The sequence below is a fragment of the Argopecten irradians genome, chromosome 2 (assembly GCF_041381155.1).
Source record: "Argopecten irradians isolate NY chromosome 2, Ai_NY, whole genome shotgun sequence".
Taxonomy (NCBI): domain Eukaryota; kingdom Metazoa; phylum Mollusca; class Bivalvia; order Pectinida; family Pectinidae; genus Argopecten; species Argopecten irradians.
In genome coordinates this window covers 15,360,454-15,371,978 of record NC_091135.1, presented here as the reverse complement: position 1 = coordinate 15,371,978, position 11,525 = coordinate 15,360,454, and the positions used below count along the sequence as shown (strand labels likewise).

The 11,525-nt window shown below is 34.0% G+C and overlaps 1 protein-coding gene across 1 annotated transcript in view; it reads left to right on the top strand.

The window, feature by feature from the left end:
- LOC138316459 (mucin-2-like) overlaps positions 1 to 11,525 on the top strand; it is a 52,839-nt gene that overhangs the window by 17,477 nt on the left and 23,837 nt on the right. The window contains exons 27-38 of the mRNA XM_069258153.1: positions 904 to 997; positions 1,440 to 1,594; positions 1,753 to 1,863; positions 2,199 to 2,315; positions 4,153 to 4,278; positions 6,273 to 6,305; positions 7,597 to 7,994; positions 8,130 to 8,304; positions 8,648 to 8,698; positions 9,135 to 9,532; positions 10,147 to 10,324; positions 10,660 to 10,710. Of these exons, the coding sequence (XP_069114254.1) occupies positions 904 to 997; positions 1,440 to 1,594; positions 1,753 to 1,863; positions 2,199 to 2,315; positions 4,153 to 4,278; positions 6,273 to 6,305; positions 7,597 to 7,994; positions 8,130 to 8,304; positions 8,648 to 8,698; positions 9,135 to 9,532; positions 10,147 to 10,324; positions 10,660 to 10,710 (1,887 nt within the window). The remainder of the gene's footprint in view (positions 1 to 903; positions 998 to 1,439; positions 1,595 to 1,752; positions 1,864 to 2,198; positions 2,316 to 4,152; positions 4,279 to 6,272; positions 6,306 to 7,596; positions 7,995 to 8,129; positions 8,305 to 8,647; positions 8,699 to 9,134; positions 9,533 to 10,146; positions 10,325 to 10,659; positions 10,711 to 11,525) is intronic.

Here is an 11,525-nt window from a genome sequence, read left to right as displayed (position 1 = left end):
AATTACCATGAACCAAGTGAAGATTTACATCAAAAATTAACTCGATACAGCTGAAAATGCTGACGCGGTGATGATTTAAGTAAAAACAATTTAAGAAAAAAATGGGAAAACGGTGGCTCTACTATCAAAGCCAAAAAAGACACAATTTCAAAATGGCCGCCAAATGGGCCATTTCTTAAAATCGCTGTGTAAAAAAATCTACTAAAAACAGAAATGTAATTTTTTGACAAAATTTGCTACAGACCACATGCTAGAGATATTGATAAATCGTGTTTGAAAATCTCATAACGTTTTTGATCTATGTCGAAACGAGACTTTAACGGGACTGAAACCACAGAAGAATACATCCTTAAAGATTGTATAAACATGCTCACTAAAGTCTACACAGAAGAAAAGTTTGTGTCCCTTTTATTTCTCGTATAACAAAATGTATTCTTTTGACAATATACAAGGATTATCCAGCAGTATCAATAATTACTGACTGATAACAGTAGAGATAACCATATATAGCCTCAATATATATAACTTTGTATCAAAATGGGGTCATTATAATATGTCATTATATGTCATTATATGTATGTCAAAATATGTCATTTTATGAATATCGTGGAAGATAGACACAGAAAAAGTGAGTCTTCCACAGATCTTCGTAAGAGTTTGACACCCTGAATAGAACTAATTCATGTACCATGTGATACCCCAATACGTGTGTGCGGAATTAGTATCTCTAATAGTGATAGAACTTTTTGGAATTTTCCCGCTAAAATGAAGTTAACGTCACCGTCCATCACATATATACACAATAGTCCCGCACAAACATTATCAGGTATCACGTGGTGACCGACGTTGATTAGCACCGACGTTTTTATCTTTTGTCGTGACGGAATATTTCCCCTGTTGTAGATGGTGAATGCATATCCGCCGATGAATGCCCATGTTACTCTGACTCAATACAACACCAGGAAGGGGATGTTATTCAAATCAATTGTCAAACTTGGTGAGTCAAACTAACCTACTTTTAAGTACATGTTAAGTCAATAGGATCCTCTTACATTGGCATTAATAAAGCAATACAATGACATTCTTCAAGAGAAAAAAAATAGAATAAAAATACAACTAATTACTATAGTGTGTAATTTTTCATGATAGTTTCTCAAGCTGTGATTTGTGGGACCCAATATGCGCGTGCGGTTTGTATGTTCGTGTTTTCAGTGGTGACTGATCACACAGAATATGTTCCTGTCAGGCTTTATATCATGTTTTGTATGATGAAGCATCTACAGTAAAAAATGAAGTATAAGTCATTCAAATGACTTTAAGAAGTTTTGTTTTAAGTTAAATAATCACTGATCTATTTTGTGAAATCGTCACTGATTTATCTTGTAAAATCTTATGTGATTTATTTTGTAAAATCAGCACTAATTAATTTTGATCTTTAGCACCTGCGCCAAAGGAAAGTTCGTTTGTGAAGGCGAGGTGTGCGCACACAACTGTACCGAGTTTATGTGTGACGACGAGCGTGATTGTATCAATAAGACGCTACAGTGTGACTCTATAATGGATTGTTTAGATGGATCTGATGAATGGGACTGCGGTAGGACCCTTTGTTAACCTTAACCATTATTGTATGTTATGAACCAATCTAGACTGAAACGAATTTCTTAAAAGTATATTAGAAAAATATGTTCTATATGTTGTTCAAAAATAATTTATCAATGTAAATTGTGTATTGCTTATTTCTGTCGATAACAGTTTGCGATCCAGGACAATTCACATGTGTTAATGGCCAATGTATTGATGAGGCTACGAAATGCAATGGCATGATGGACTGCCTTGATGGATCTGATGAGATGGGATGTCCCCGTACGTATAAGAATATAATACTTTGATGACTCTACGCAGCGATAAAATATATATGTATGTTCCGTATTAAAATTTAACTTCAGGGCCTTTAACAATGAAATAAGGACTGACGGACATATAGGAATCACTTATTCCATTTGGACAAGGAGAAGCGTCCATGAAAAGGAATATGTATCTCAAGATTACTTTAGCTTTAAGCGCGTGCAAAAGACTGGGGCATAATTAACCGTTATAAGTATCTAAAGGCTTACTTTAGGGGCTCTAGGGTTTGAGAGAGTTGAGGCTAAGGTTTTAAGGTCATAAAGAACTGATATTTACGTATGTCTTATCAACAGATCAATGTGAAGATTCAACGATGGACCAGTTTCAATGCCAAAGCGGAAACTGTATCCCGATGTCCTTCCGGTGTGACGGCCACTACGACTGTGTAAATGACGAGATTAATTGCAATTGTAAGTCACTAAACAATCACCATTTTGTGTATATTGTTCGTAATTTCTGTCCGACAACCTTCAATCAAACTGCGTGACAGTATATAGCAAATATCTTTTCTTTTCTAACAATCTCCTCACTATGCCATGTCGCCTATATAGTTCTTTCGGGTATGATCTGTTTTGACAATGGAAAAATTAGATAGCTAAGTTATGGAACAATAACAAGAATTAATCGGGATTTAGGGTTGAACATACAAAAGCAGTTTTTATCATAAGAGTAAAATGCACAAATCAGAGTCTGAGTTAAACACTTCAAAATAAGTTCACCAGTTGTCATTAAAATGACAAAAATATTTTACAACGACAAAATAAATAATTAAATTTAAAGTATTAAGCATTTTGAAGGGAATTATGTTTTGTAATAAGTTTAGACAATTCATGCCTAGTGTTCCGCGTAGAAAAAAACTCATAAATCATAACAAAAATGCAACTTAAAAGGGTAAAGTGTTCAAGATAGCCTGACAGTAATGTTAAATAACAGCCTATTTATAGATTCTATATCCACTATTTTGGATTCATAAACAATAATGTTTTATAAGATTTACACAATTCAGATTCAAAATATATAGCAATAATGATAAAAGAAGCAATATATAGAGGTTACACAACGAGTGATTATTGGATATGTAATTAATTTCATACTCGAAAGTTATTTTTTAAAAGTTACAAAAGACACGAGCTTTAGCGAGTGATCTTTTGTAACTTTAAAAAAATAACTTACTAGGGTGGAATAAATTCCATATCCAACAACCACGGTTTTCTTCCCGCCAAATAATCATCAAGCCATTGTTATCAAGTTCAAGTCCGAAATAGACTCGTTTAAACTACCGAACTCAACAGTAAGATTTTTTTCCGACAAAAACCAGTTACACAGATTATAATACTACTCATAAAATGTCACGTTTTTGACACAACAACCACGTCACGTACGCTACGCTTTTTTAAACAGCAGTTTTGACGTCAAGCAGAGATCACGAAATATCATGACGTCACTTGACGTTAACAAATGATGTGTGGCACTGAGAAATTAGTAGTGCACTCAAAGTTCTCCGTGTCAGCCAATCAGAATCCGTACAGAGTGAATAATAACAGCTGCATTATTTATTAGATAGCCTGAGAGTTGAATAATACCGCCTATTGTGGTAGAAAGATTATTATTCCCCACAAGCAACAGTCGTGTTATGTTAGTATGTGTGGCTTCAACCACAATTACTTTCACTATATGTTAAAAAAAATGAAAATTAGATATTTTGAAAATTTTGCAAAAAATAAAAAAAGGTTCAACTGAAATTAAGTTTAACTACTGGTATTTATGCCGAAGCCGCAGTTGAGTTAGAAAGTGTCCCAAAACCTGCTCGTTTACCTACATGTCACAAACCTTATTTGGGTTGGGCTATATAGTTGTGGTTCTTTGCACCTGTCATCGTAACGTCTTTAGCATCACGAAGGCCGCCAAGGAATACTTTGCGCAGATGGCAGTTGAAGTTAACGATGATGGCAATTTCAAAAGCAAGGACAGTCGGGAATTTTTTTACTAGAATTGTTTAACAGAAATGGACCATAACAGCGTATAACAACGTCATTTGATAAGGAAAATGTTACATACGGTCCGAGTCATTTGATTGGTATTTTTAACGTTATTTTTATCTATATTCTTCAAAGAGCATTCGACGGGATATTTTTTTACAGTTATTCTTATACTGAAACGTATACAACATTCAGAGTGAAATACATATTTCAATATAAGCGATGCTTTATGCACGGTTAATGAAGTGTCTTTTCTTTGTTCTAACAGACACAGGGCCATGCGACCACGTAGCTCACTTCCGGTGTGGAGGTTCCGGTGACTGTTTACCGGCCACTCTGAGATGTGACGGCCATGACGACTGTGGAGATGGATCGGATGAACCAGCTAGTTGTCGTGAGCGTTTTACGAGTCATTGCAAAAATCAACATATGCATATAATTATATTATTTGTTTCATAAAATGTGTAATTATTGGAAATAATTAAGTTCCCCGACCATAGTTAAGTGATTTGTTTATCAACACCTACTAGGATGACGTTATCAGTATGTATCTCGTATAAAACTTCGATTTTAAGCATTTGAGCACTTTCATGTAAAACAAAAATCAATTATAGAACATTTCAACAGATATCTTGACTCAAGAGGTTAGGAATAGAACAATTATATCATTGTATTACATAATAGATATACGTAATTGCATCTAGGGACCGCGGTGACAATCGTTAAGATGTTCCGAAATAATACCACAAGTCATCTACCTCTGAGTTTCGAGTTCGAATCCCATGATTAACTGTCAGATATTGACTAATGCTTGATAGATTTCCTCTGGCCACTCCGGCTTTCCCCCCACCAACAACGTATTTATAAAACAGATGTGAATAATAATAAAAAGGCCAGAAAAATAAATATGCTATCGTTCCGAATCAATAATAATTGTCTATGGTATATCTGATAAACATAAGTTTTGCTTGTTGGGTTCTAAGATAATGAAAAATTATGCGTCCAAAAAAAATAATGACAAAATGTAAAATACGTCATTTCAATTGACTGATTATGAAACTAAATCCGCATTTTACTATTTCAAAGTCTCAACAAGTATCCTTTCTTTGATTGTTCTTTATAGTATTATAAAGTATTTATTTTTCGTTGGGGTTTATTTTTCCGTTGACTTTATGTTAACCTGAAGTAACGAAAATATATCATGTGGTTACATCATTAGGCCAGTTATAACAAGAACATATGTACATATTTTCAAAACAATAATAATCATATATACTTTGATCGAAGGAAACCTTGATATGATTGAGGTTCAATCCAAGGTCGTACTTTATAAAGGTTATTTTACAGTGACTACACGCAAATGGACATATCTCCCAACGAATTCAATTAACACCGAAATTTTAAAAGTTTGTCTCCAACGAATATTGACCCAAACTCATATCACAGTAATTTAAAAGGGTTTTCTGTTGATATGGACTTATGCTGCCTTTATCTAAAATACCCTTATTGTTACTAATCACATATCATGATAAACAATAAGGGGAACATCTTCTTAAGGGACACCTTTTTATGTCACCAGAGACGAAGTCTCAGCTGACCTATTCTAACCACCTTTCGTCTGTCGTGCGTCTTGCGCCATGCGTCGTCCGTCGAATGTCCCTAAACAATTTACATTTTCGACTTCTTCAAAACTGCAGAAGCAAATTCAATGAAATTAAAATTGACTAAAATTTCAAACATTCAAGAAATGAATCAAATACTCTTCATTGATGGAAAGGTCTTGAGATCACGTTTTCCCCCTGGAGAGGGATTCAATTTTACAATATATATGCTATATATATAGGGAAAACACATTTTGAGCATCATTGTGTCATTTGTATTAAGAAACGAGTCAAATGGTGTCAGATTTATCAGTATAAGATGGCCATTGAATCCTTTTTTCTTTGATTCCGGAAATGGTAGAAAGGTAGATGGAAATGGTCTTAAGGTCCTTTGCAAAAGCTGTACATTACATCTATGTGACCCTGGAGTCTGATGTTTCCTCCTGGTGACGGGTCAAATTAACTAAAGTTTATATTGGAAAACACATTTATAAGTCCAATTTTCATAGGAAATGAGTAAAAATTTGGTTAGAATTATTAGTCTGAGATATAGCATTTTAATATATCCAATTCGGCCTCCCTTACCCTCAGGGACCAGGAAAGTAGGGCCAACGTTGTCAAATAGACTAAAATTTCAAAAGATCTATTGAATTCACAAATTTATAAAATCATATTGACTTTATGGGCCTGATGGGCCAATACATAGTGCTCAAATATCTTTGGATCATTCTGTATCCGAACTCAGTTGACCGTTAAGACCCATTGGCCTCTTGTTTATATTTTTCAGAAACAACAACATCCACAACATCTACGACTACAGGTAATTGTGAAAATGTATAATACAAACGACAATAGATGAACAGTTATATCCAAATACGTTTATTTCTTTTATAAAAAGGGCCAGGGCGCCGATTGGGCATCATTGTTCATTTAGTCTTTAAACTACGTGTTACTTATTCTATTTTTCTTTTGCCGTTTGCTATAAGTATGCATTACGTAGCCTCCGTATTTACATAACCATGCATACATATCATGTAAAATGCGATTGAGTATCATTTACGGTTAAGCATAATTTAGGTTTCGAATTTTGCATACCGTAAGTATGATGAAACTTGTTATTCAGGAAAACATTTTTACAGTTTGTTAAATTAGATAAAACACTATCGAACCTAAAACACGAAGGCTTCAACAGTATAACTAAGTCTTCAACAATAATACTAAGCCTTCAACAGTAATACTAAGCCTTCAACAGTAATACTAAGGCTTCAACAGTTATACTAAGTCTTCAACAGTAATACTAAGCCTTCAACAGTTATACTAAGGCTTCAACAGTAATACAAAGCCTTCAACAGTAATACTAAGTCTTCAACAGTAATACTAAGGCTTCAACAGTAACACTAAGACTTCAATAGTAACACTAAGGCTTCAACAGTAATACTTAGCCTTCAACAGTAATACTAAGCCTTCAACAGTAATAATAAGGCTTCAACAGTAATACTAAGCCTTCAACAGTAATACTAAGTCTTCAATAATACTAAGCCTTCAACAGTAATACTAAGTCTTCAACAGTAATACTTTGTCTTCAACAGTATAACTAAGTCTTCAACAGTAATACTAAGCCTCCAACAGTAATACTAAGGCTTCAACAGTAATACTTTGTCTTCAACAGTATAACTAAGTCTTCAACAGTAATACTAAGCCTTCAACAGTAATACTAAGCCTTCAACAGTAATACTAAGCCTTCAATAGTAATACTAAGCCTTCAACAGTGATATTAAGCCTTTAACAGTAATACTAAGGCTTCAACAGTAATACTAAGCCTTCAATAGTAATACTAAGCCTTCAATAGTAATACTAAGCCTTAAACAGTAATACTAAGCCTTCAATAGTAATACTAAGCCTTCAATAGTAATACTAAGGCTTCAACAGTAATACTTAGCCTTCAACAGTAATACTAAGGCTTCAACAGTAATACTAAGCCTTCAATAGTAATACTTAAAAGACACTGTTAAGGGTTTTAGCATCAATTGACTTGCCATAAATCTGTAAAATGTATTATAAATATATTTTATTGGTTTAGTCATTTCACTTTAAGTAACCTCTGTTAACAGAGATGATGACTACTACCACTAGCACTGCGACCTCCACAACGACCCCAGGAATGCCCTTACCTTTATGTACCGAGGGAAGTGTGATGAATGATACAGAAGTGTCTGACTATCTAGCTCAGGTTCCAGTCGAAATCACTATAGATGATATGGACGGGACAACAAACGTTGTGACGACGTTCTTCGACAGGATTCCTGACCTGTCGGAATATGTAGAGGAACCAGGTACAACTGTGACCAAGATAACAATCAAGGTCAATCTGGCAGATGTCAACCAACCTAACATTTTGACAACACAACCAACTCCTGCCTTCTTTGTACGCTATACTGTGCCAACTGCTGAACCGAACCCGGAGACTGTCATGAACGTTACAATAACTGACGAGGACGGAAACACAATAGTATGTTAATTTTTATATACCCTGTCCGAATATTGTATTTGAAGGAAAAAAAACGTTTTTGAGTTAGATATTTTGAAAGTGTCGAATTATTTGTCTAATTGTGATGAGTTATTGACGATCTGACTCTTTTATCAGCCTGCGAACGTTGTCCAAACGACGTCCGACGAAAACGTCCTACTTACGTCGTCTATAGAGGATTTGGTAGATATAGAAAGTTTTGTCATAACCATTCTACCAACTGGAGGAACGCAAACTTACCCAAGTGGACAGCCTAGCGAGGTCGGGACAATGGATCTTGATGTTTGCCTCAGTAAGTTTAGAAGTCTTTGGCGATGTGTACTAAACCCAGAATACGGGGATTTAATAATATGGGCAAATAGTAATTAAATCCCAGTAATAACTGTAAGGAAACTTACTTGGGTATGAGAATAACATAAATAAATTATGTTAATTATTCACAACTAGTCTCAGTGTTTAATAGCATTGATGTCACTTCTAAAAAATAATTAAAGAAATCTCTTTGATAACTTTTATGAAAACTATATTTGTAAATTCTCACAAAAGTTTTTAATCATCTGTCTTTTTTAATTATCCAGATGATTTTTTTCAAAAATATTACGTAATTAATGTGTTTTCATTTATTGAACCTATAGAACCAGCAACATCAACGACCGGAGCATCAACAACAGCGATAACAACGACAGGTAAAAAAAATAGTAAATTATTTATTAAAACCATGACCAATGTTTAAATTCGATATAAGAATTTTAAGAAAATAACAACAAATATTTTGGAATTGTTTGCACAGAAAAAAAATCTTATTCATCTAAACAATAAAAAACCCTAAAAATGTCGTTTTAATAAAATGATAACATAAGATTCTCTTCACTAAAACAAACATAATGGTATTTGATCACCTACCTTTTTTTACTTATAAGTACTCAATTCCAACGTTATGTTTTAAAAATGAGGAGGATAGATTATTGAATTATTTTCTTATGTGAAAGGATTTTTAACATTGCCATGTTAGTGTGACAAACAACACACAGCTGTATTTTGGCAAGTTTTGTAATTTGATGTACGTATTAGAGAAATAAATAAGGTGATTGGTTAAGTGAAATGTTTTTTTTTGTTTAACAGGGCTACCTACTACCAGTACACCAGTTAGCACAACGACCACAGAAATTCCCGCACCCTTCTGTCCAAAGGAAAATGTGATGAATGATACCGAAGTTACCGAATATTTGAGTGTGGTTCCAGTCGAAATCACTGTAGAATATAGTGAAGGAATTCCGGAAACTGTGCTTACAACGTTTGACGAAATTCCCGAGCTACCGTCACTTGTGGAGGATCCAAGTAAACCTGTGGCAAAGATTACAATCAAAGTGGACCTAACAGACGCAGAAGGCAATAAGCCTGCCATTTTGGAAGAACAACCAACTCCAGCAATCTTTGTTAACTATATTGCGCCAACAAATGAACGTAATCCAGAAGATGTTCTGGCGGTCACCGTTACTAATGAGGAAGGAATTACAAAGGTAATAATCGTATAAAGGGACAGTGTTTTGATAGAGACAATAATGTAGAAAAAATCTGAATTATATTGAAATCTTAACGACAATGTTTCAGGAATACAAATGGTATCATAACGCAACCAATGAAGACTCAGATATAGCCTTCTCTGAAATATTTCTTTCTCGAGATTATCCAGAAATTCTTTTCGATTGCTGCAGAGGGTCGTTTAATATTAAGGCAATATATATCCAGTCCAATTCCAAAACATTTTGAGACATATCCAATAAATAAACAATGATAAGTAGTGTAAGACCCAACAAATTTAAAACCAAGGTCTTAACATTAAGAAAGTATTACAGAAAAATAATTGAAGTATTATCATTTCGTTAGAAAAGATCTTATTCGTTGGAATTTTTCCAAACCATATTAATTTATGACATCATAAGTAATGTCTGATATCTAGATTTCTTCCTCATATCAATGTGTGTCAATATTTCAAGTATATTTGTCATTTATAGAACAGTATGCTAGTTGATACGATTTCATGTAACCTCAAAATAAACACGTTACCGTATTCATAGCACAAGATTGAATATCTTCACAATAACATGAACATGCTATGTCATTGTCTCCAAAGCCTGTGGATGTGATCCTGATACCTGGCGTCGAAGACATACTACTATCATCGGTTGACGATATAGAAGATGTCACAAGTTTTACTATTGTCATCACACCGACCACATCATCGCAAACGACGACCTACCCAAGTGAACAGCCTAGCGAAGTTGGGACATTGGATGTGGATTTATGCCTAAGTAAGAATAGTATTCGCAATCATATATATGTGGTAATAGCTCGACATCGCTAAATTATTCCAATGAGAAACCTGTTTCAGTGCTCATTTTCTAAGTGATATTTCGTTATGAAAATTTGTTTTAACTGATCCCAAAGACATAAGATACATAAAGAACAACATGTGATTTTTTTTTGCGCATGTTTAGAAAATGTTTTCTTTAGCGTGTACTAGTAAATGATATAGTTTATTGTTTTGATTTCTGTTTTGATAGTATAGCATTTTGTATTGATATAGAGTCAGTATAAAGATTATTGAGTCGCAATGATTAGTCTTTTGCTATTTCTGAACCTATAGAACCAGTGACATCTACCACCGGGACGTCAACAACAGCTTCGACAACAACAGGTAATTAATTTTAGATAATAAACAATAGGATGTCGATCTAGTGTTAGTTTGATACCAACATGTTAAGACAATATCCATTGATGGATTATAACTTACGACAAAGAGATCAGTAGTGCTTGTTGATGAAAGTGAATTAATGTCAAATTGTATGATATGATAAACAATCTAATGTAATTGAGTATACGTCCTAGAAAAAGTAAAAAAGGACGACTTCATTTTCATAATATATTGAGTTTCATAATATGACTTCCGTGTTTTTCAACTCAACAAAAGCATTTTGTAAATTTTAATGATTACATATGTATAAAATAACCTATCTGCGTTGTGGTTGGTTGACTTCGATGAATGGTACGCATTTCTACGCATGGGAAACGATCTTCTTTTAACTGCGATTGTTTTTGTACTACGAACAATGAATTACATTATGTAAACAATGATTCATGTCCCCGATAAAACTTCAATAATAGAAATCGTTAAATTTTTCAGATATTTAAATATTTTCATTGCCTTATAAAAACGGAAAAGAATGATCTGTTATCTTTAGAAATAAATGTGACACGTAACATCCTCAGAACATATCCAGACATCAAATAAATCTGAAGATTCATAAGGGCACGTAAAATAAGTACATAATCCCACCTTCTCGTGTCGGTTTGGCCATGATAACCGATGAAAGCATCTTTCGAATCTCTTAAATCAGTAAACAGTCAAACTATAGTAAAACCTAGCGGTGATAATACTTCATCCGATAGTCTTGCATGACGACAACCGTAAATGACTTTTGAGGAAAATGTATTTGGGCCAAATGGCAATCT